This window comes from Bos grunniens, chromosome 28 (genome assembly GCF_055505025.1).
Source record: "Bos grunniens cultivar Pamir isolate PY7600 chromosome 28, Bosgru_T2T1.0, whole genome shotgun sequence".
Taxonomy (NCBI): Eukaryota; Metazoa; Chordata; class Mammalia; order Artiodactyla; family Bovidae; genus Bos; species Bos grunniens.
The window spans coordinates 1706788-1733288 of record NC_141192.1 but is presented as its reverse complement, the minus strand read 5'-3'; the positions used below and the strand labels follow the sequence as shown (position 1 = coordinate 1733288).

General features: G+C 40.1%; 2 protein-coding genes and 1 pseudogene across 2 annotated transcripts; 2 read left to right on the top strand and 1 right to left on the bottom strand.

The window, feature by feature from the left end:
* Positions 1-687: 687 nt before the first annotated feature.
* On the top strand, positions 688-1632 carry LOC147342719 (olfactory receptor 6C75-like). Its single transcript, XM_086381207.1, has one exon. The coding sequence runs from the start codon at positions 688-690 to the stop codon at positions 1630-1632; it is 945 nt and encodes a 314-aa protein (XP_086237333.1).
* A 16311-nt stretch (positions 1633-17943) lies between these two features.
* On the bottom strand, positions 17944-18987 carry LOC147342718 (olfactory receptor 6C74-like; annotated as a pseudogene).
* A 6067-nt stretch (positions 18988-25054) lies between these two features.
* LOC147342717 (olfactory receptor 6C74-like) lies at positions 25055-26170 on the top strand. The gene has a single exon (XM_086381462.1). The coding sequence runs from the start codon at positions 25202-25204 to the stop codon at positions 26168-26170; it is 969 nt and encodes a 322-aa protein (XP_086237588.1). The 5' UTR covers positions 25055-25201.
* The last annotated feature ends 331 nt before the right edge of the window (positions 26171-26501 follow it).

The following is a 26501-nucleotide window of genomic DNA, read 5'->3' as shown; positions in this document are numbered from 1 at the left end:
CCTGGGAAGCCTGCAGAGGGCAAAGGAAAAATTCTCCTCTTTACCAGCTAGTCTTGGGCTTCGTAGAAAATCGACCTTGGTTGGGTCTCCAACAATCTGATCAGAGTCTGTCTGTTAACTCTTTTAATCTGACTCACTTTAGAAAGCTGCAACTCGGACCACCAGAACTTTTCCTGCAAGTGATGCTGTAAATAAAGATGTCAAATCCTAAGTATATCAAGGGGGAATTTTTTGTGTGCAGTGACAGACTCCATGACCATAAGTTTTTTTAAGGCTATAATTTTCCTTTTGCCATATTCACCTTGTAAATGCATGAAATGAGAGATATCTTACCAGGAATATGTTGCATAAGTAGATACACAACTAAAAAGACTTTTTTCTTCTTAGCAATAGACTATTTAGGAAAATGGCTAGCACTGTTAAAATGATTTTATGAAAACTTGTAGCTACATGCAGTTCTTGTTTATCCAAGATTTTAGGCTGTGTCTCTGTAAACATAATCAAAGATAGAAATCACTTATATTTACTTATTAATGGACAAAACTATACATAAAATATAATGTTTAAAATAATAAACACATCTAGTCACCATGCCTACATTATTTTACATATGTAATAAAACAAGGTTCCCCATTCCTTAGTCTTGACACTGCATAGCACAAAGTTTATCGAAGAAATGGAAAAGTCATGAATGGGGATGCAAGAAACAGGACAGCAGCTCCGGAATTCATGCTCGAGGGGTTTCCTGCTGTCCAGCACCTGGGGAAGGTCCTCTTCTCGGTGCACCTGCTGATGTATCTGGCCTCCGTCGCAGGAAACACACTCATCATCACCATCACCTGGGCTGACCATCACCTCCAGACCCCCATGTACTTCTTCCTCAGCAGTTTTTCCTTTTTAGAATGCTGTTTTACAACCACCATTATTCCTAAATTGCTGGCCATCTTTCTGTTGGGGAGGCAAAAAATTTCCTTTGCTGCCTGCATCACACAAGCCTTTGTCTTTCTTTTCCTGGGAGCAACTGTTTTCTTCCTAATGGCTGTATTATCCTTGGATCGGTACATGGCCATTTGCAAGCCTCTTTATTATCCAACCATCATGAACCCAAGGATGTGTTCCCTTCTGGTCTCTGCCTGCCTAGTTTTGGGGTTCTCCCTCATGGTGGTTCCAGTTACAAAGCTTTCTCAGTTATCCTTCTGTGGCTCCCGTGTCATTCCTCACTTCTTCTGTGATTTGGGGCCCTTGATTAATCTCTCTTGTTCTGATATCAGGTCTATTGAAATGTTGGCCTTTGGCCTTGCTTTGTTTATCCTTTCGACATCCTTCATTATAACCATCATTTCATACAGCAACATAGTCGTCACAATCCTGCATCTCCCATCAGCCAAGGAGCGACAGAAAGCTTTCTCCACCTGCTCCTCTCACTTCATTGTCCTCTCTCTGATGTATGGCAGCTGTGTCTTTATATACATGAAACCAAAGGGAACAAATCAACTCGACTCCAACAAGGGGGCTGCCCTTGTGAACACAGTGGTGACCCCACTGCTGAACCCTGTCATCTACACCCTGAGGAACAAGCAGGTCCATCAGGCTCTGAGGAATGCCCTGACCAGGGTGCGATTACAGAAATAGAACCACAGCCTCTTGGAAGGCAAATCCACCTTTTCCACCTAATGCAATCTCCCTCCTATTTCTGGAATCTCATATAGACTTGCAAATATGTTTTTTAAGGTTCTGCTTATTTCTTCTTATAATAGGGACTAGTTTGTCTTATGAATGTCCACTATTTGAAATTACTAATATTCTTCTTTATATTGGGATGAAAAATCTTTCTGGACCTTCTTCTATTCATTAGTTTTGAAATGAATTAACTTTAATTTTGGCTCTGCTGGGTCTTCATTGCTTCATGCAGACCTTCTCCAGTTATGGCGAGTGGGGGCTGCTCTCTGGTTGTGGTGTGGGCCTCTCCTTGTGGCTGTTGCAGAACACGAACTCTAGAGTGTGCAGGCGTCAGCAGCCGGGGCACGTGAGCTCAGAACTTGCAGCTCGCGCGTCCTAGAGTGCAGCCTCACTGGCTGTGGCACATGAGCTTAGATGCCCTGCAGCATGTGGAATTTTCCTGGGTCAGATATCAGATCTGTGTCCCCTGCATTGGCAGGGGGATTCTGAACAACTGGACCACCAGGGAAGTCCTATTCATTTGTTTTAGATCACTAGCATTCAATAAATTTTAATGAAGAATCCAACATACATAAATCCATTTGATGCATGTGGAATCTCAATGTTGGGAAAATGTGGCTTTAAGTATCTACTTGTGATGAGTGTAGGGGGATGGAGAGCAAAATTTGCAAATATTAAGAATATCAAATTGGTTCAGGGATAGATGTGACATAGTCACTATATTGAGTTTTGAAGTACACATATGTACATAACTGTCATAATGGCAATAAAATTACTTAAAATGACTCAGTAAAATTATTTCAATGTTGAATATGTTGTATATAAGTAGAATATAAATCTTTACAACTCTAGTTCCCACTATGATGAAAATTTATATGTCTGTAGTTGAAATTGAAAGTTCCCATTGGTTTACTGTTTTGCTAGGTTGATTTCATTACAGAAGACCTGAAGAAGAAGGAACACAGGAAGGGAAGCTACAGAACATTTAAAGAAGTTTAATCATAGATGGAAATAAGTCTAACTGTAATTGAAAATCTCATCAAATAAATCTATAACAAGGATCTATATTTATGAATGAGAGATTTGATACAATAACCTCTGGGTGTCCATTGTTAGTTCTAATGTGAAATAACACTATTTCTTCCTGATATGACACATGCAGCATGCTATAACAGAAATACAATGTGAGCATGGCAGAGAGATGATAGGATGTTTTAATGAAAGAATTACAACTGTAATTTAATTAGTCAAGATTTTGATAGGAAATGATAGATTTGGGGACAAAACAGTGAGAAAAACCCTGGAACTGGAATTTACCTAGCTTGGTTGGATGATAGCCACAATGCTTCTCTCTGACCACATTATTCTGTGACTGCAGACATAATGAAATCCCATGTGGTGAAGACTTTTGGTACATGACTATGTAAGAATTTGAAGAACAGATTTGCTCAGCTTACAGAACACATTTTTGTCCAATCTATGCATATGCACTGGCCTCCCTGGTGGCTCAGATGGTAAAGAATCTGCCTGCAGTGCGGGAGACCTGGGTTCAGTCCCTGGGTTGGGAAGATCCCTGGTTGGCCATGGCAACCCACTCCAGTATTCTTGCCTGGAGAGTCCCCATGGACAGAGGAGCCTAGTGGGCTATGGTCCATGGGGTCACAAAGAGTCAGACATGACTGAGCAACTAAACACACACACGTATGCAAAGATCCCTGTATTTTTGTGTGTAGGCATCTCTCTTTGTCTCACACTTGGGATGCTCCTTTGGCTTGAGGTATTGTGTCAACAATGATTTTTCCCAGAAAAATCAGCAACGGTAACTGTGTAGTTACTGACAGCAGGATCTCCTCACATGAGGGCATGTGGCAGAGGGGGCTGGAGGGATTGAGGGCATGCGGGGGCACAGCTAGGAGGGGCGAGCTCATGAGCCTTGTGTGCAGGGCGATGAAAGGAGGCAATGCTGGGGCCGTACACAGCCTTTAGTGCCCCAAATACATAAAGAAAACATGCAAATCAGTGACAACCCCCAGAAATAACCCTGATAAAATAAGGGTTTTGTAAAAGACCTAAGTAGACATTTTCACAAAGAAGACACATCAATGACTAACAGGTACATGAAATAATGCTCAGCATCGCTAATCAAAAGGGAAATGCAAATCAGAACTATGGTTAGATCTCATCTCACCCCTGTGAAGATGTCTGCTACAAAAATATCAAAGGACAAGGAGTGTTGATTAGGATATTGAGAAAGGGGAACTGCTGTGCACTTATAAAAAGTAATTTTATGTATTTATTTTGGCTGTGCTGGGTCTTTGTTGCTTCACAGGATTTCTCTAGCTGCAGGTAGCAGAGGCTGCTCTCTGGATGTGGTATGCAGTCTTCTCGTTGCAGTGGCTTTATTGTTATGGAAGATGGGCTCTAGGGTGTGCAGGCTTCAGTGGTTGAAGTACCTGGGCTCAGTAGCTGCAGCTCATGTGCTCTAGAGCACAGGTTCACTGGTTGTGGTGCATGGGCTTAGTTGCTCTGAGGCACATGAGTCTTCCCAGGTCATGGATCAAACATGTATTTCCTGTGCTGGCAGGTGAATTCTTTACCACTGAGCCACCAGGGAAGCCCCTGCTGTACACTTTTGATGGAGATGTAAACTGGTGAAGCCAGTGTGGAAAGTAGTAGGGAAGTTCATTAAAAAATAAAAAATAGAACTACCATATGATTTCCAAATCCTCTTGTGGGTATGTATTCAAGAAATTGAAATCCAGGCGCTTCCCTGGTGGTTTAGTGATCAAGAATCTGCCTGCAGACATGGTTTCAATCTCTGCTCTGGGAAGATCCTACATGCTGCTGAGTAACTGAGCCCATGTACCACAACTATTGAAGCCCGTGTGCCTAGAGCCTGTGCTCTGCAACGAGAGGCCACCGCAATGAGAAGCCCTCACGTTGCAATGAAGAGTAGCTCCTGCTCTTTGCAACTAGAAAAAGTTCACACACAGCAATGAAGACTCAGTGCAGCCAAGAGTAAATAAATAAGAAATTGAAATCCCGATATTGAAAAGACATCTGCACTCCCAGATTCCTTGCAACATTATTCGTAATAGTCATGATATAGAAACAACTTCTGCCCATTGAAGGATGAATGGATAAAAACACGTGGTATATACATCAGTAGAATGTTATTGAACTGTAAAAGAAGGAAATCCTAAAATATGTGACAACATGAATGGACCTAGAGAACACAGTACTGAATAAAACAAGCCAGACCCAGAAAGACAAATATGGTCTCTTTTTTAACGAGGAATCTGAAATATCCAAACTCAAAGGACAGAGAGTAGAACAGTGGTTTAAGAGGGTCTGAGGTGAGCCAGCAGAGAAGGCAATGGCACCCCACTCCAGTACTCTTGCCTGGAAAATCCCATGGACAGAGGAGCCTGGTGGGCTGCAGTCCATGGGGTCGCTAAGAGTCAGAAACAACTGAGCGATTTCACTTTCACTTTTCACTTTCATGCATTGGAGAAGGAAATGGCAACCCACTCCAGTGTTCTTTCTTGGAGAATCCCAGGGATGGGGGAGCCTGGTGGGCTGCCGTCTCTGGGGTTGCACAGAGTCAGACATGACTGAAGCGACTTAGCAGCAGCAGAAGCAGAAGTGAGCCAGACAGGGGGAGGTAGGTGTCAGTCAAAATATACAAATTTCAGCACTGCAAGATGAGTAGGTTTCAGACTCTACCGTACAACATGGGCATAGTGTTATGATACTGTACTGTGTTGTTAAATTTTTGGTTAGTGGGCAGATCTTATGTTGTGTTCTAAACTACAAAAGCAAACAAAACTAAAGGGATTGGGAGAAACTTTTGGAGGTGATGTATAGATTTATGGCCTTGATTGTGATGATGGTTTCATGAGTGCATACTTATCTCCAATGTCATCAAATTGTACACATTAAGTATGCACAGATTTTAATATGTCAATCATACCTCAATATGGGGGCTTTTAAAATGCAAAGTGCACCTTCTTTTAGTCAAAACAACATGCCTCAGATGAAAATTTTATTGGATGGGATGAACAGCATATTGGACATTACAGATGACAGAATAGCAAATTTGAGAATGTAATTATAGAAAAATTTAAAAATAAAACACATACAAAAATCATTCATTTAAGTTGAAAAGAGCATCAGTGAAGTTTGGTCCTTGGAAGAAGTTATGACCAACCTAGACAGCATATTAAAAAGCAGAGACATTACTTTGCCAACAAACGTCCATCTAGTCAAGGCTATGGTTTTTCCAGTAGTCATGTATGGATGTGAGAGTTGGACTATAAAGAAAGCTGAGTGCAGAAGAATTGATGCTTTTGAACTGTGGTGTTGGAGAAGACTCTTGAGAGTCCCTTGGCTGCAAGGAGATCCAACCTGTCCATCCTAAAGGAAATCAGTCCTGGGTGTTCATTGGAGGGACTGATGTTGAAGCTGAAACTCCAATACTTTGGCCACCTGATGCGAAGAGCTGACTCATTTGAAAAGACCCTGATGCTGGGAAAGATAGAGGGCAGGAGGAGAAGGGGATGACAGAGGACAGTAAAGGGGTGACAGAAGGGGATGAGATGGTTGGATGGCATCACTGATTCAATGGACATGAGTTTGGGTAAACTCCAGGGTTGGTGATGGATAGGGAGGCCTGGCGTGCTGCGGTTCACGGGGTTGCAAAGAGTCAGACACGACTGAGTGACTGAACTGAACTGAACTGAATCCAAGAGGATGGGGCATCTCTCCATTTCCTTGAATAATCTTCAATTTTCTTTATCAATTTTTACAGTTTTCAGCTTATAAGTCTTTTACCTTCTCGGTTAAGTTTATTCCTAGGTATTTTTTTGTGTAATTTTAAATGGGATTTTTTTCTTTACTTTTTCTTTGTGATATTTTGTTCATATGAAACTGTCTAATTGTACTTTCACACACATGGTGCTGTGTGGTACTTTGTACACCCTAGGGTAATTATGACTAATTTTATTTGAAGATGCTACAAGGATAATATAGACTTTGAGAGCACATATTACTGTTTTCATTCACAATTCATGCAATCCATTCTCTGTTAATATGACAGTGTTTTGCTTCCAACAGCAACCAATGAACTTCCTTAGACTTGCGTAGTATGTGCAGCATCTATCCAACTGTATTTGTAAACTAATGAGACCTACCTAGGTATCTTTAAGGTTTGCTCATAGTCTCTGTTGCATCAACATTGATAAAAATTCCATATGTCACTTGAGTTTCCCTTTCTGACTGCAATGGTGTATATTTAAAGAAATTGAAACGTGGGTTTCAAAGAGATAACTGTACTGTTGTTCAGTGCAGCATTTTTTAATAGCTAAGCTATATAAGTAACCTAAATGTCCATCTACAGAGGAACAGATAAACAATTTGTGGCATATATATATATATATATATATATATATATATATATATATAGTGTGATATTTTTAAGCCTTAAAAATAGAAAAAACTCCTGTTATTTGCCACTACATGGATGTAACTGGGGGATATTATCTAAGTAAAATATTCCAGCTGCAAAAAGACAAACGCTATTTGATCTCAGATATATGTGGAATCTAATCAAACACATAGAAGCAGAAAATTGAGTGTTGGTTTTCAGAAGCAGGGGGAAGGAGAAAATAGAGAGGTATTAGTAGAGGAACAAAGTTTCAGTTACACGAAATAAAGGGGTTCTGGACAGCTGTATGACATAGAGCCCATCGTTAACAATGCTTTGTTGTCTATTTAAAATTTTTCTAAGAGGGTAGATCTTATATTAAGTGCTGTTACCATATGAGGAAAAAACAACAGCCAAGGCAAGAGGATGAAACTCTCAGAGGCGATAGATAGGTTTATGGCATTACAGTGATGACAGTTTCACAAGTGCATCCTTGTCTCCAAACACATCAAGTTGCATACATTAAATATCTACAGCTTTTCGTGTTTTAATCTTATCTCCGTGAAATGTTTTAATGTTTTAAAATTATTATTGGAATTTTTTTTTGGTGTAAAATTAACTCAGGAATCTGTCTCAAGAAAATATTTTACATCCCCAGAATCTAATGTATTAATCCTCATATTAGAATTCGTCCTTCACTGGGTATTTATTACCTGTGGTGGGCCATGACCAGCCTGGATCCATAAATTCAATTTGAGATTTCTGTTCTTCAATTTTCTATTTGTCAGGTTCATCCTTTAATCATAGGTCTGTCTCAAGTAAATGAAAAGTACAACTGATTAAGTAAATTATTATAAAATCTTGATTAAAATCTTGGCTTACCCCTTTTTCAATAGATTTATCATGATTTGTTCCTAAAATACTAGACCTCGACAACTTCAATACATTTTCCAGTAATTCACCTCTCACAGTGGCACTTATTAATAATTTCCAGATTCTTGCAGCATCTGGAATCTACCTCCAGGATATTTTCAAATGGACTCTAGAGATTATCTAGCTCAAACTTCACATTTGATGGATAAGGTACCTGATGAGTTTTGGGAACTTGATGAGTTAGTAGGAAGCTTAGAATCCAGGCTTGTCCAAAGTTAATGATTCAGAATTTACTAATGGTCTCTGTGTATTCCATTCCCACTGTTACTTCCTAAACTATCGTTCTCTTTCTCCCAATTTCTGTAACACTCTCTGTACCCACTTTTCTACTTTGAGCTTGTCATTTCCAATCTCTTTTTAATACAACATCCATAGCTATAGCATATAATATGTAGCTAATTACAACACATGTGATTTTTTAAGAGAAAGTTTAGTACTTTTTGATTGTCAATAAGATGAAATATAAATTCTGTAACAGGACCTTCAAGATGAGTATGATCCAATCATGATGTGGGATGTATTTCGTAAAATGTATTTGTGATGATCTAAGTTCAGACATTGATTTAAAAAACAAAAGAAAAATATATCAATCTTTTTTGTGGTGTTTCTTCTGAAGGGAAAATAGGCACATTTCTACCCTGGCAAAAATGACCAACTTTTGGAAATTTCAAGCACATGGTTTATAACAGAGGGAAGAGTGAAAATTAATTAAAGGATTTGGCAATTAAAATCAGCTGTCATCAATATGTTGTATATATGGGAAGAAATACCATGATAAATGTGGTCTTGAGAACACAGAGATTTCCATTTTCCTGAGGACGAGTGAACAGATTAAGTGAGGTCTGCAAGAGACTCTTTTTTTTTTTTTTTTAAGTGGAGTGCAGTTTATTATACCAGCGGGCCCAAGGCAGAGTCTCCTCTTGGCCAAGGACCCCGACCAGTTTTTGTGAAAACCTTATATACCTTAAGTGTACTTGCTCAAACCCACCTCCCCAAATTTCTTGAAACTAGTCTGGACAAGGTAAAAGAGAGATATGATCAAAGTTAACCCATGATTCATGTGTCACAAGACTAGATAAACAGTGGACATTAATCAATAGGACTGTGGTCATATCCCGATAAACATAATGGAATTTAGGACTTTGTTCCGTTACAGAGACAATTAGCATATTTTTTAAGGCAACGGAGAGTCCAAGTACAAGTCCTGAGGCTCTTTTATTGGGGGGTGGTCTGGTTTTCCATTGGTATGCCATTTCTATAGACACCGGGCACAAAGTTCACAGTCAATTGGGAGGGTGACCATGCGTGTAGCCTAATGTTTGCAGCCTGGCCTAAGATGGAGTCCAGCTCTGTCTGTTTCCTCCTTCAAAACCAAAGAACTCAGATGGGATTCAGACCCAGCCAAAACTCTGATTAGGACTTATTGAAGCTTAGTTCTTTTTTTTTGTTTTTAATAAATTTATTTATTTTAATTGGAGGTTAATTACTTAACAGTATTCTATTGGTTTTGCCATACATCAACATGAATCCACCACGGGTGTACATGAGTTCCCCATTGTGAACCCCTCTCCCACCTCCCTCCCCGTACCATCTCTCTGGGTCATCCCAGTGCACCAGCCCCAAGCATCCTGTATCATGCATCAAACCTGGATTGGCAATTCGTTTCATATATGATATTATACATGTTTCAATGCCATTCTCCCAAATCATCACAACCTCTCCCTCTCCCACAGAGTCCAAAAGACTGTTCTATACATCTGTGTCCTTTTGCTGTCTCACGTACAAGGTTATCATTACCATCTTTCTAAATTCCACATATATGCGTTAGTATACTGTATTGGTGTTTTTCTTTCTGGCTTACTTCACTCTGTATAATAGGCTTCAGTTTCATCCACCTCATTAGAACTGATTCAAATGTATTCTTTTTAATGGCTGAATAATACTCCATTGTGTATATGTACCATAGCTTTCCTATCCATTCATCTGCTGATGGACAGCTAGGTTGCTTCCATGTCCTGGCTATCATAAACAGTGCTGCGATGAACATTGGGGTACACGTGTCTCTTGCAATTCTGGTTTCCTCGGTGTGTATGTCCAGCTGTGGGATTGCTGGGTCATAAGGCAGTTCTATTTCCAGTTTTTTAAGGAATCTCCACACTGTTCTCCATAGCGACTTTACTAGTTTGCATTCCCACCAACAATGTAAGAGGGTTCCCTTTTCTGCACACCCACTCCAGCATTTATTGCTTGTAGACTTTTGGATCCCAGCCATTCTGACTGCCATGAAATGATACCTCATAGTGGTTTTGATTTGCATTTCTCTGATAATGAGTGATGTTGAGCATCTTTTCATGTGTTTGTTAGCCATCTGTATGTCTTCTTTGGAGAAATGTCTATTTAGTTCTTTGGCCCATTTTTTGATTGGGTCATTTATTTTTCTGGGATTGAGCTGCAGGAGTTGCTTGTATATTTTTGAGATTAGTTGTTTGTCAGTTGCTTCATTTGCTATTGTTTTCTCCCATTCTGAAGGTTGTCTTTTCACTTTGCTTATAGTTTCCTTTGTGGTGCAGAAGCTTTTAAGTTTATTTAGGTCCCATTTGTTTATTTTTGCTTTTATTTCCAATATTCTGGGAGGTGGATCATAGAGGATCCTGCTGTGATGTATGTCAGAGAGTGTTTTGCCTATGTTCTCCTCTAGGAGTTTTATAGTTTCTGGTCTTACGTTTAGATCTTTAATCCATTTTGAGTTTATTTTTGTGTATGGTGTTAGAAAGTGTTCTAGTTTCATTCTTTTACAAGTGGTTGACCAGTTTTCCCAGCACCACTTGTTAAAGAGATGGCTTTTTCTCCGTTGTATATTCTTGCCTCCTTTGTCAAAGATAAGGTGTCTGTGGGTGTGTGGGTTTATCTCTGGGCTTTCTATTTTGTTCCATTGATCTATATTTCTGTCTTTGTGCCAGTACCATACTGTCTTGATGACTGTGGCTTTGTAGTAGAGCCTGAAGTCAGGCAGGCTGATTCCTCCAGTTCCATTCTTCTTTCTCAAGATTGCTTTGGCTATTCGAGGTTTTTTGTACTTCCATACAAATTGTGAAGTTATTTGTTCTAGCTCTGTGAAAAATACCATTGGTAGCTTGATAGGGATTGCATTGAATCTATAGATTGCTTTGAGTCGTATACTCATTTTCACTATATTGATTCTTCCGATCCATGAACATGGTATATTTCTCCATCTATTAGTGTCCGCTTTGATTTCTTTCACCAGTGTTTTATAGTTTTCTATATATAGGTCTTTAGTTTCTTTAGGTAGATATATTCCTAAGTATTTTATTCTTTTCATTGCAATGCTGAATGGAATTGTTTCCTTAATTTCTCTTTGTATTTTCTCATTGTTAGTGTATAGGAATGCAAGGGATTTCTGTGTGTTGATTTTATATCCTGAAAGTTTACTATATTCATTGATTAGCTCTAGTAAAATCTGGTGGAGTCTTTAGGGTTTTCTATGCAGAGGATCATGTCATCTGCAAACAGTGAGAGTTTTACTTCTTCCTTTCCAATTTGGATTCTTTTTATTTCTTTTTCTACTCTGATTGCTGTGGCCAAAACTTCCAAAACTATGTTGAATAGTAGTGGTGAAAGTGGGCACCCTTGTCTTGCTCCTGACTTTAGGGGAAATGCTTTCAATTTTTCACCATTGAGGATAATGTTTGCTATGGGTTTGTCATATATAGCTTTTATTATGTGGAGGTATGTTCCTTCTATTCCTGCTTTCTGGAGTTTTTTTTTTTATCATAAATGGATGTTTGTCAAAGGCTTTCTCTGCATCTATTGAGATAATCATATGGCTTTTATTTTTCAATTTGTTAATGTGGTGTATTACACTGATTGATTTGTGGATATTGAAGAATCCTTGCATCCCTGGGATAAAGCCCACTTGGTCATGGTGTATGATCTTTTTAATGTGTTGTTGGATTCTGATTGCTAGAATTTTGTTAAGGATTTTTGCATCTATGTTCATCAGTGATATTGGCCTGTAGTTTTCTTTTTTTGTGACATCTTTGTCAAGTTTTGGTATTAGGGTGATGGTGGCCTCATAGAATGAGTTTGGAAGTTTACCTTCCTGTGCAATTTTCTGGAAGAGTTTGAGTAGGATAGGTGTCAGCTCTTCTCTAAATTTTTGGTAGAATTCAGCTGTGAAGCCGTCTGGACCTGGGCTTTTGTTTGCTGGAAGATTTCTGATTACAGTTTCAATTTCCATGCTTGTGATGCATCTGTTAAGATTTTCTATTTATTCCTGGTTCAGTTTTGGAGAGTTTTACTCTTTTAAGAATTTGTCCATTTCTTCCACGTTGTCCATTTTATTGGCATATAATTGCTGAGAGTAGTCTCTTATGATCCTTTGTATTTCTGTGTTGTCTGTTGTGATCTCTCCATTTTCCTTTCTAATTTCATTGATTTGATTTTTCTTCCTTTGTTTCTTGATGAGTCTGGCTAATGGTTTGTCAATTTTATTTATCCTTTCAGAGAACCAGCTTTTGGCTTTGTTGATTTTTGCTATGGTCTCCTTTGTTTCTTTTGCATTTCTTTCTGCCCTAATTTTTAAGATTTATTTCCTTCTACTAACCCTAGGGTTCTTCATTTCTTCCTTTTCTAGTTGCTTTAGGTGTAGAGTTAGGTTATTTATTTGACTTTTGTCCTGTTTCTTGAGGTATGCCTGTATTGCTATGAACTTTCCCCTTAGCACTGCTTTTACAGTGTCCCATAGGTTTTGGGTTGTTGTGTTTTCATTTGTATCTATGCATATTTTGATTTCTTTTTGATTTCTTCTGTGATGTGTTGGTTATTCAGCAGCGTGTTGTTCAGCCTCCATATGTTGGAATTTTTAATAGTTTTCCCCTGTAATTGAGATCTAATCTTACTGCATTGTGGTCAGAAAGGATGCTTGGAATGATTTCAATTATTTGGATTTACCAAGGCTAGATTTATGGCCCAGGATGTTATCTGTCCTGAAGAAGATTCCATGTGCACTTGAGAAAAAGGTGAAATTCATTGTTTTGGGGTGAAATGTCCTATAGATACCAATTAGGTCTAACTGGTTTATTGTATCGTTTAAAGTTTATGCTTCCTTGTGTTTCTGTTTAGTTGATCTATCCATAGGTGTGAGTGGGGTATTAAAGTCTCTGGCCATTATTGTGTTGCTGTTAATTTCTCCGTTCATACTTGTTAGCATTTGTCTTACATATTGTGGTGCTCCTCTGTTGGGTGCATATATATTTATAATTGTTATATCTTCTTCTTGGATTGATCCTTTGATCATTATGTAGTGTCCTTCTTTGTCTCTTTTCACAGCCTTTGTTTTAAAGTCTATTTTATCTAATATGAGTATTGCTACTCCTGCTTTCTTTTGGTCTCTATTTGCATGGAAAATCTTTTTCGAGCCTTTCACTTTCAGTCTGTATATGTCCCCTGTTTTGAGGTGGGTCTCTTGTAGACAACATATATAGGGATCTTGTTTTTGTATCCATTCAGCCAGTCTTTGTCTTTTGGTTGGAGCATTCAACCCATTTACGTTTAAGGTAATTATTGATAAGTATGATCCCGTTGCCATTTGCTTTTTTGTTTTGGGTTCGAGTTTATATACCGTTTTTGTGTCTCCTGTCTAGAGAATATCCTTTAGCATTTGTTGGAGAGCTGGTTTGGTGGTGCTGAATTCTCTCAGCTTTTGCTTGTCTGTAAAGCTTTTGCTTTCTCCTTCATATTTGAATGAGATCCTTGCTGGGTACAGTAATCTGGGCTGTAGGTTATTTTCTTTCATCACTTTAAGTATGTCTTGCCATTCCCTCCTGGCTTGAGAGTTTCTATTGAAAGATCAGCTGTTATCCTTATGGGAATCCCTTGTGTGTTATTTGTTGTTTTCCCCTTGCTGCTTTTAATATTTGTTCTTTGTGTTTGATCTTTGTTAATTTGATTAATATGTGTCTTGGGGTGTTTCGCCTTGGGTTTATTCTGTTTTGGATTCTCTGGGTTTCTTGGACTTGGTTGATTATTTTCTTCCCCATTTTAGGGAAGTTTTCAACTATTATTTCCTTAAGTTATATTCTCATGGTCTTTCTTTTTGTCTTCTTCTTCTGGGACTCCTATGATTCGAATGTTGTAGCGTTTAATATTATCCTGGAGGTCTCTGAGATTGTCTTCATTTCTTTTAATTTGTTTTTCTTTTATCCTCTCTGATTCATTTATTTCTGCCATTCTATCTTCTAATTCACTAATCCTACCTTCTGCCTCTGTTATTCTACTATTTGTTGCCTCCAGAGTGTTTTTAATTTCATTTATTGCATTATTCATTATATATTGACTCTTTTTTTATTTCTTCTAGGTCCTTGTTAAACCTTTCTTGTATCTTCTCAATCCTTGTCTCCAGGCTATTTATCTGTGATTCCATTTTGATTTCAAGATTTTGGATCATTTTCACTGTCATTATTCAGAATTCTTTATCAGGTAGATTCCCTATCGCTTCCTCTTTTGTTTGGTTTGGTGGGCATTTATCCTGTTACTTTACCTGTTGCATATTTCTCTGTCTCTTCATCTTGTTTATATTCCTGAGTTTTGTGGGTCCTTTCTATATTCTGGCAGTTTGTGGAGTTCTCTTTATTGTGGAGTTTCCTCGCTGTGGGTGGGGTTTTACAGGTGGCTTGTCAAGGTTTATATCTCTCCTTTTCTCCTTTGCTTTTTGCTTATCTTCTTTTCACAGCTATTTGTAAGGCCTCCCCAGAAACCATTTTGCTTTTTTGCATTTTTTTTCTATGGGAATGGTCTTGATCCCTGTCTCCTGTACAATGTCACGAACCTCATTCCATAGTTCATCAGGCACTCTATCTATCAGATCTAGGCCCTTAAATCTATTTCTCACTTCCACTGTATAATCATAAGGGATTTGATTTAGGTCATACCTGAATGGTCTAGTGGTTTTCCCTACTTTCTTCAAATTAAGTCTGAATTTGGCAATAAGGAGTTCATGATCTGAGCCACAGTCAGATCCTGGTCTTGTTTTGGCTGACTGTATAGAGCTTCTCCATCTTTGGCTGCAAAGAATATAATCAATATGATTTCGCTGTTGACCATCTGGTGATGTCCATGTATAGAGTCTTCTCTTGTGTTGCTGGAAAAGGGTGTTTGTTATGACCAGTGCATTTTCTTGGCAAAACTCTATTAGTCTTTGCCCTGCTTCATTCCATATTCCAAGGCCAAATTTGCCTGTTACTCCAGGTGTTTCTTGACTTCCTACTTTTGCATTCCAGTCCCCTATAATGAAAAGGACATCTTTTTTGGGTGTTAGTTCTAAAAGGTCTTGTAAGTCTTCATCGAACCGTTCAACTTCAGCTTCTTCAGCGTTACTGGTTGGGGCATAGACTTGGATTACTGTGATATTGAATGGTTTGCCTTGGAAACGAACAGAGATCATTCTGTCATTTTTGAGATTGCATCCAAGTAATGCATTTCGGACTCTTTTGTTGACCATGATGGCCACTTCATTTCTTCTGAGGGATTCCTGCCCGCAGTAGTAGATATAATGGTCATCTGAGTTAAATTCACCCATTCCAGTCCATTTCAGTTCGCTGATTCCTAGAATGTCGACATTCACTCTTGCCATCTCTTGTTTGACCACTTCCAATTTGCCTTGATTCATGGACCTGACATTCCAGGTTCCTATGCAATATTGCTCTTTACAGCATCGGACCTTGCTTCTATCACCAGTCACATCCACAGCTGGGTATTGTTTTTGCTTTGGCTCCATCCCTTCATTCTTTCTGGAGTTATTTCTCCACTGATCTCCAGTAGCATATTGGAGATATGGAAAGATATAAACATCTGAATGCAGAGTTCCAAAGAATTGCAAGAAGAGATAGAAAGCCTTCTTCAGCAATCAATGCAAAGAAATAAAGGAAAACAACAGAATGGGAAAGACTAGGGATCTCTTCAAGAAAATCAGAGATACCAAAGGAACATTTCATGCAAAGATGAGCTTGATAAAGGACAGAAATGGTATGGACCTAACAGAAGCAGAAGATATTAAGAAGAGATGGCAAGAATACACAGAAGAACTGTACAAAAAAGATCTTCACGACCCAGATAATCACGATGGTGTGATCACTGACCTAGAGCCAGACATCCTGGAATGTGAAGTCAAGTGGGCCTTGGAAAGCATCACTATGAACAAAGCTAGTGGAGGTGATGGAATTCCAGTTGAGCTATTCCAAATCCTGAAAGACGATGCTGTGAAAGTGCTGCACTCAATATGCCAGCAAATTTGGAAAACTCAGCAGTGGCCACAGGACTGGAAAAGGTCAGTTTTCATTCCAATCCCAAAGAAAGGCAATGCCAAAGAATGCTCAAACTGCCGCACAATTGCACTCATCTCACATGCTAGTAAAGTAATGCTCAAAATTCTCCAAGCCAGGCTTCAGCAATACGTGAACTGTGAACTTCCTGATGTTCAAGCTGGTTTTAGAAAAGGCAGAGGAACCAGAGATAAAATTGCCAGCATCTGCTGGATCATAGAAAAAAGCAAGAGAGATCCAGAAAAACCTCTATTTCTGCTTTATTGACTATGCCAAAGCCTTTGACTGTGTGGATCACAATAAACTGTGGAAAATTCTTCAAGAGACGGGAATACCAGACCACCTGATCTGCCTCTTGAGAAATTTGTATGCAGGTCAGGAAGCAACAGTTAGAACTGGACAAGGAAGAACAGACTGGTTCCAAATAGGAAAAGGAGTTCTTCAAGGCTATATATTGTCACCCTGTTTATTTAACTTATATGCAGAGTACATCATGAGAAATGCTGGACTGGAAGAAGCACAAGCTGGAATCAAGATTTCCAGGAGAAATATTAATAATCTCAGATATGCAGATGACACCACCCTTATGACAGAAAGTGAAGAGGAACTAAAAAGCCTCTTGATGAAAGTGAAAGTGAAGAGTGAAAAAGTTGGCTTAAAGCTCAACATTCAGAAAACGAAGATCATGGCATCCAGTCCCATCACTTCATGGGAAATAGATGGGGAAACAGTGGAAACAGTGTCAGACTTTATTTTTCTGGGCCTCAAATCACTACAGATGTTGACTGCAGCCATGAAATTAAAAGACGCTTACTCCTTGGAATGAAAGTTATGACCAACCTAGATAGCATATTCAAAAGCAGAGACACTACTTTGCCAACAAAGGTTCCTCTAGTCAAGGCTATGGTTTTTCCTGTAGTCATGTATGGATGTGAGAGTTGGACTGTGAAGAAGGCTGAGCACCGAAGAATTGATGCTTTTGAACTGTGGTGTTGGAGAAGACTCTTGAGAGTCCCTTGGACTGCAAGGAAATCTAACCAGTCCATTCTGAAGGAGATCAGCCCTGGGATTTCTTTGGAAGGAATGATGCTAAAGCTGAAACTCCAGTACTTTGGCCACCTCATGCGAAGAGTTGACTCATTGGAAAGGACTCTGATGCTGGGAGGGATTGGGGGCAGGAGGAGAAGGGGACGACAGAGGATGAGATGGCTGGATGGCATCACTGACTCGATGGACGTGAGTCTGAGTGAACTCCGGGAGTTGGTGATGGACAGGGAAGCCTGGTGTGCTGGGATTCATGGGGTTGCAAAGAGTCGGACACGACTGACTGACTAATCTGATCTGATCTGTCAAGGTTTCCTGGTTAGGGAAGCTTGTGTTGGTGTTCTGGTAGGTGGAGCTGGATTTGTTCTCTCTCCTTTCGAAGACAATGGGCTGATTTTCTGGGTGCCTGATGTCCTCTGCCTGCATTCAGAAGTTGTTTTGTGGAATCTGCTCAGCATTTAAATGTTCTTTGATGTATTTGTGGGGGAGAAAGTGGTCTACCCATCCTAGTCCTCCGTCATCTTAGGACTGCCCCCAAGAGACTCTCAATTTTGAACTCTGGAATGAAGATGGATGGTTTTTAGAAGCCTTCCGCTCCAAGGCTAGGTGTTTATTTTTTTTAAGTCTTGATAGTTTCATTCTGCTCATGGTCTCCCTCAGAGCCTGGTGGGCCTGCTTGTTCCTCAGAGTGTAGGTGACAGGGTTTAGCAGGGGAGTCACCACCGTGTTCACAAGGGCAGCCTCCTTGTTGGAGTCCAGTCTGTTCACCTGCTTTGGTTTCATGTATATAAACACACAACTGCCATACATCAGAGAAAGGACAATGAGGTGAGAGGAGCAGGTGGAGAAAGCTTTCTGTTGCTCCTTGGCTCGTGGGAGTCGCAGGATTGTGATGACTATGTTCTGCATGCAGTTATGGTTATGATGAGGGGAGTCAAAAGGACACACAAAGCAAGGACAACGAGCAATGTTTCAACAGACCTGCTGTCAGAGCAGGAGAGATGGTTCGGGGTCCGAGGTCACAGAAGAAGTGAGGTATGACATGGGGGCCACAGAAGCATAACTGGGACACCATCACCACCAGACCAGCAATGAGAGTGAAGCCCAAAGCCGAGCAGGCATGACCAGGAGGCAGCAAGCCCTCGGGTTCATGATGGTCGTGTAATGAAGAGGCTTGCAAATGGCCAGGTACTGATCCAGAGACATCACTGCTATGAGGAGGAAACACACTGCTCCCAGAAATACAAAGACACAGGCTTGTAAGAAACAGGCAGCAAAGGAAATCATTTGCTTTCCTAAAAGAAAGATGACCAGCAATTTAAGAATAATAGCACTTGTGAAGCAACACTCAAAGAAAGAGAAAATACTTAGGAAAAAGTACACACGTGTCTGTAGCCTTGAATCAGCACAGATGGTGGTGACTATGACTGCATTGCCTGCAATGGACACCAGGTACACCAGAAAGTGCACCAGGTAGAGGATTTTGCCCAGGTGCTGGACAGCAGGGAAGCCCTCCAAGGTGAATTCTTGGACATTTGTCCCATTCCTCATTTCCATGGACATCTTTTCCCACTCAGCATCACCTGCTGATCCTAACCTAAAGTAAAGACATTACAATGAGCTCAAAAGTTTTAGAGAAGCATAAGAACAAGTATTTGGCTCCTCAGCAAGGAGTTAGGCACATAGCAGCGTGGCTCAGTGAATGGACTCATGACCTGGAAGAAGCTGAGTTCCATACTATTTCAATACTGAGTCCACCTTTGTAGAGACAGATCAGCTTTGGAATGTTTGTTCTCTTGTGGACTTTATTTTCACCTTCTGATGCTTGTTCGTGTTCTTAAAAGAATTAAGATAAAACATGTAACTCACTTGACATGTAATGTCCACATTTCCTATGTGTCCCTTAATGTCCAATTTCAATATTCGACTCTTAGTGACCCCATGGACTGCAGCCTGCCAGGCTCCTCCGTCCATGGGATTTTCCAGACAAGAGTACTGGAGTGGGTTGCCATTGCCTTCTCCAATTAGGGTCATTATTAGACTCTTAAATATAGTTGGATCAGTAGATGGACTTCTTGACATTTATTTATTATCCAACCCAGGGACTGTCCATGGGGTTGCAAAGAGTTGGACACTACTGAGCGACTTCACTTCACTTCACTTCACTTCCAGGGACTGAACCCAGATTTCCTGCACTGCAGGCGATTCTTTACCGTATGAGCTACCAGGGAAGCCCTTATTGACATTGGATATTTTAAAACCACTTTGTATGTTGTACAGTATTATCAGTTTATAAATAAATGCAACAGTAATAGTAACACTTCCTTTAAATATCCAATTTAAAATATACAACAAACTCTATGGTCCAAGTCATCATTTGATGAGGACTTTACCATTGCCTGATACTTTGCTGGTTGCAAAAATTCAGTATTTCTGTTTCTATCCACCATAATCATGTTAGGTATTATGTTTTCCTTACCTGTTCTTCTATAAAAGGAGAAATTGAGAATTAAGAGAGTTCCAGGGGGTTATGTCACCTAGGTGGGATTTTAGCTCTATCTTCTAGAATCCAGAGTTCTGCTGTTTCCAAAGGCTGTGACCAAAATATTTTAAAATAGGAAGAAATATATTGTTGATGATTACAAGCTTAAGTGAAAGCTTAGGTGTATTTATCTTAAATTTTCCATCATCCTGTTAGTATCATTAATTAATTGTGCATTAGTCGCTCAGTCGTGTCCGACTCTTTGCAACTCCAAGGACTATAACCTGCCAGGCTCCTCTGTTCATGAAGTGCTCCAGGCAAAAATACTGGTGTGGGTTGTCATTTCCTTCTCCAATCATTGATTAATGCTGACCAACAAAAAACACAGGCCTTAGAGATGATCTTCTTCAGAACGGTCAATTTATAGAAGAGACTGGAGGCCAGAGATATTGGGGGTTGATCAACAGCATGATATAAGTTGTAAATCCAGGATGGACTTGGCCGTTCTGAGGCTCCTGCTGGCATGTAAGTGAGATGAAGAGTAACAGCAGTTCACAAGATTGGCCAATTTACGAAGGATGGTCTGGGAACATGGCACCAGTATGGCATCGCTCATATCAATGGTCAATGAGCATTCTCTTTCTCTCTCCAGTCTCCTCAGTAAATTCTATCTATTTTGAGAGTGTTGGGCTCTATCCTGCAACATGGAGTGAATCTTTCTTTCTAACCTCTCATGGGTCAAGTTGTGAGAAGTGGTGCTCATACAACCACACTGCTCACCCCAGACTGGCAGTGCCCGCAGGGTAGTCTGGAGGAGCAACTGCATGTCTTCCATTAACTGCAGCAGGTCCTCCAAGGTACCGCTGTCTCTGAGGCCAGGAATATACTCGTCATCTCACCAGGGGTAAGGCTTTCTCCTCTCGCAGTGATTCTCTTCCACAAAATCCCATGCTTGCTCTGGGATGAGCAGAAAGTAGAGGGAAAGGAAGCTCAGTTGTCACAGCCTGTTGTCACAGAGTGAGGTGAATATGCACCCCATGTTCCCAGTGTCCCTGACCGAGGAAATCTTATTTCTCAAGCCCAGGTTCTTTCCTACCACAACAAGGCTTCACAGAGCCTTGACTGAAGTCCCAGAAAGGAGCAGAATTGAATAAAACAACCACATTCCATGGCCTACAATTCTGGGTGAGAACTTGACTCTGGGACTACTTAGGGTTCTGACAGTAGGTCTAGACTTGCCTCCCTCAGTGGGTAACAGAGCATCTGACATGCAACATTGCTGCCTCATCCTGTATCAGCTGATAGGAGCAGAGGTCTTCTTCTGAACCCAGCCCCGGCTGATGCTGAGACAAAGATTCTTATACTGAACCACATCCTTTTGCTGACATGTCTGCTCCAAGTCACCTTCTGTTACACTGGCCTCCTCCACCGTATGCTCACCTTTCCATGTGCAGAAGCCTGCTTGGTCCACTGCATTAATGTCAAGATGCTCCTGACATGCACATCCGGGGCCTCTGTGATAGTTTTCCAACAAGATTGTGTTTGGTCACCAAGCAGGATGTATTCAGCCAGTGAGTAGTGAGGAGCTGAAAGGACATGGGCCAGAAGTAAAGGCAGGGCCAGTGCCCTGGGTGCAGCCAGTTGGTCACCACTGAGAATACTAGTTATTTGCACAAACCTTATATTTATCTTCTTTGGTCTGAAATGACACTGGCTCCCATATGTTCAGAGTTCTCTGCCAACATTTTTTCAAAGAAAATGCATGACTTCATTTCCCAAGGGCTCCTAAATCCCAATTTGAATGTTGCTACTAGGTGAAGTAGAATTCCAGACTAAAATTTCTGCACGTGATGTGTATGTACACTGAGGCCGAGAATTGGAGTTTAAAAAAAAAAACAAATTTTATTGTGAGAAAGGGTTGAATTGACAGAGATGTGAGAAAGGCTTTGGGGAAATATACTGGTTACTGAGAAAGGAGATGATAGAAGTCTACTTACCCCTCTCAACCATCTTCCTGCCTCTGCCAACGTTATGATGTTATGACTCTTTTCACTGGCTATTTTTATCTGAAGAATATTTTTGTTGCCCTCCTGAATTGTCTTGAAAAAATAAGATGTCTTCCTCTTTCACACATCTTCCTCTTTCAGGAAGAAAAGGGAACACTAGTTGCTTTCTGTGACATATCTAACCTGTCCAGATTCTCCCTTTTTAAAGAATCTGTAAAGTGGGTTTCAAATTTCTTCAAGATACAGACAAGGAGAAGGAGATGCAAGACTCAAGGTGGAGAAAGCGTGACAGTGTTAGTTGTTCAGTTGTGCCTGACTCTTTGCAAGCCTGGGGACTGTAGCCCGTCAGTCTTCTCTGTCCATGGGATTCTCCAGGTAAGAATACTGGAGTGGGTAGCCATTCCCTTCTTCAGAGGATCTTCCCAACCCAGGGATAAAACCCAGTTCCCCTGCATTGCAGGCAGGTTCTTTGTCGTTTGAGCCAACAGGAAGTTGTTGCCATAGTAATCACTGGCTTGGAAGGCTACTTTTCTTACTGGGTACCTCAGTTGGGCTACTGTGGCCTGAGTGACCAATTTTTCTGTGGCCTCTGGCCTCAAAACCATAATGAGGTATCAGTTCACACATGTCAGGTCTACAAATAACAAATTTTGGAAAGGATGTGAAGAAAAGGGAACCCTCATACACTGTTGGTAGGACTGTAAATAGGTGTATCCACTATGGAAAATGGAGAAGGCAATGGCAACCCACTCCAGTACTTTTGCCTGGAAAATCCTGTGGGCGGAGGAGCCTGGTAGGCTGCAGTCCATGGGGTCGCTAGGAGTTGGACACGACTGAGCGACTTCACTTTCACTTTTCACTTTCATGCATTGAAGAAGGAAATGGCAACCCACTCCAGTGTTCTTGCCTGGAGAATCCCAGGGATAGGGGAGCCTGGTGGGCTGCCGTCTATGGGGTTGCACAGAGTCGGACACGACTAAGGCGACTTAGCAGCAGCAGCAGCAGCAACTATGAAAAACAGTATGGAGGTTCCTTAAAAAACTAAAAATAGAATGACCAAGAAAGTGGAAGTCGCTCAGTCCATGGAATTATCCAGGCCAGAATACTGGAGTGGGTAGGCTTTCCCTTCTTCAGGGGATCTTCCCAACCCAGGGATCAAACCCAATAAAGAAAATACCAGGTTAAAAAGATAAAAAAGCAAAGATAATTCTAATGTAAAAAAGAGTTTCTGTTGTTTAAGCCTTTCTTGATATATGTAATTTGTGATTCTGTAAATTTTACAACTCTAGGGCAGTTGTGCAAAATCTACATTTAAGGACTTTCACAGAGGACTGTGCAGCCTATTGAGAAAGATAGTAGATAGGCAGTGAAAGGGTAATTATAACATATGTCAGCTGGAATTTTCCATTTCCAAATATGAAGCAATTAACTGTCCTCTGGGACTCTGTTGTGATTGTAGCTCCTATTCTATTAAAAAAAAATCCCCTCTAATGAATTTGAAGGTTCCAAAGATGTGTCCATTGGACGCTGAGCATCCTCACTAGTGATGGTTAATAAGCCTGTGATAATTATATCATAAGGGCATTTGAATGTGTTCTCGCTTATGACTGCTGTGATCCTTCCCTATATAAACTGGGGTGTCTGGTTGATGGAAAAGTGACTGATAACAGGGTCATTAAACAAGAAATTGTCCATTGTTGTTTCATCTTTTTGACTCTTTTCTGGGATGGATACACATGCAAAGAAGTTTGATGTTCATGATGCATTGTAGAATGGAAATAAATATGTCCAGGTATTCCAAACACAGAAAGTGCGAGTGGATGACTGGGGCAGCTTGTTGTCTTAATGGTCCAGAATTTATCAGGTCGTCATGGGGAAAAACTATGATGTAGGTTACTCCAGAGTTTGGAAATGTGTCTTTTTAAAAAGTGGAGCCTTAGTAATTTCCATTAATTTAGGACACTAGGCATCCATTAATTTTGTATGAAGTCCAAGAAAGGTATATCTCAACTAAAAGTATTTTTTACCCTTTTTCATTAGCCTTGGAAAAACATCCTGGTTTGTTTTAAGAAGAGAAGCACATTGTTAACAAAACACTGTTTCCTGTGAGCTGCTTTGTGGTGAGTACTTGATCATGGGGCTAGCTTGCAATCTAGTAGGTCAGATATTTTAACCAGAGACTGGCTATGTTTAAGTTTCTAATGTGGATCATGCATAGTTAAAGTAATAGATCTGGCCAAAAGGAATTAAGTAAAATACAATTAAATTATGGTTACTTATTTATTCAAGCACTGACCCCTTCCCCAAAGATTATATCAATATACTTGGATTCTAGTTAGGCACCGGCATTTTTTTAAGAAAAAAAGAGAATATTCCTCTTGTGACTGCAATGAAAACAGGTTTAATTCTGTCATACTGAATACTTACAATGTGAAAAAATATTCCCAGAAAAAGGAATGTTGAAGAGTAATCTATAACTAATAGCAGAATGAAAGACTACCATTCTGCTAGTTGGTAGAGTGTGAGGGAATCTGATTCACCCATTATATATGTGTTCATTGAATCTGAATAAGCAAGCCATGAAACCATTTCCCTCTCAAATTTAGATATGGTTTCTCTAAACCCACAGACTAGGTGGTTCTGATAGTATAATATACTACCTTTATTGCTCACCCTAGGGCTTGAAAAAAGAACTCAGGCTGAACAGACTTCAGGAAAATAACAGATTTGAAACATGGTAATAAGAAAATGGCTCTTTCACATTTTCTATTTTCAAAGGGCTAGCATCAGTGCACAGGAGGGTTCCTACATTGCTTGTCTTGCTGAAGCATAGAATGAACAAACTGAGTCCATGAGATGTATTTCTGCAGGATGATAGCTTTCATTGTTAAACCATTAATTGTGTATGTGTCTGCAAAAAATCATTTTCATTTTGTGTTGTTTATCTTGTGGACTGTTATTTACAGATATTATTTTGCAAAAAAGTTAAGTGACACATTAGAATTTATTAGCAAAAACAAAAATGAATCTTTAATTTTATAATTTAATAACTATTATTATTAATATAATAATGTAATGATAATAGAATACCATTTATAGTAAAATATTTCAAAATATGAAATGATCTCATTCAAAAATGTAGCATAAAGTAGTGTTTTTATATTATTTAATAGTTGCTATCATTTATTCTTTATTCTTTTTACTTATTTAGAATTTATTAAGAATAAAGAATTTATCATCAATTCTTTATTCTTCAGTGATAGTATTTTCTGCTTCACAGACTAGGCAGAGAATGATGACAGTCAGAGACACAGAGAGAACTGTGGGGGTGAAAAATGAGTCCACCATCCAGGAGTTCGTTCTGGAGGCGTTTCCTGCTGCCCAGCACTTGGGGGGCCTCCTCTTCCTGGTGCACCTGCTCGCATACCTGGCCTCTATCATGGGAAACACAGTCATAATCCTCATCACCTGGGCTGACCATCGCCTCCAGACGCCAATGTATGTTTTGCTGAGCACTTTCTCCTTCTGTGAATGCTGTTTCATCACCACAGTCATTCCTAAACTGCTGTCCATCTTCCTTTCAGGAAGGCAAACAATTCCCTTTCCTGCTTGCCTCACACAAGCCTTTTTCTTTTTATTTATTGGAGCAGGAATTTTCTTTCTCATGGCAGTGATGTCGTTGGATCGATACCTGGCCATCTGCAAGCCTCTGCACTATGCATCCATCATGAACCTGAGGGTTAGTTTCCTCCTGGTTTTCTTGTGCTATTCCTTGTCCTTCATCTTCTTCACTGGTCTGATGCTCAAAGTTTCCCAGTTATCATTCTGTGGCCCCAATATCATCTCTCATTTCTTCTGTGACCTTGGCTCTTTAATTCATCTGTCCTGCTCTGACACCAGCTCTGTTGAAACGTATTTCTTCTTTGTTACTTCGTTTGTCATTCTACTATCCCTCATTGTAACCATCACTGCCTACAGCAACATAGTCATCACAATCCTGCGACTCCCATCAGCCAAGGAGAGACAGAAAGCTTTCTCTACCTGCTCCTCTCACCTCATTGTCCTCTCCCTGACGTACGGCAGCTGTGTGTTTATTTATGTGAAACCGAAGCAGGTGGACAGGCTGGACTCCAACAAGGAGGCTGCCCTTGTGAACACGGTGGTGACCCCAGTGCTGAACCCTGTCATCTACACCCTGAGGAACAAGCAGGTCCACCAGGCTCTGAGGGACACACTGTCTAGGGTGAGGTTGCAGAAGTAGAGTTTGGAGGCTAAGTGGATCCTCTTGATCCTCCAGTTCAGTTTCCACCATTGGCAAAGTCTGTTCTCGAGAAGTTCTCCATATGGAGATCTATCTTGTACTACTTTTAAGCTGGATGGGTACTGTCTTATTTTGCAAATCAATACCTTTTTCTATTTGAAAATTTCACTTGTTCTCTATATTCTGCTAAAGCTATTTTGCTTGCTTTTTCTATTGATTGGTCTTAAATGAATTCAATTAAAGCAATATTGTGAAGCAACTATTATACATAAATCATAAGCTAAGAAGTCTTTAATGCAATAATAAAAATGTTGCAAGATTTTATCATTTC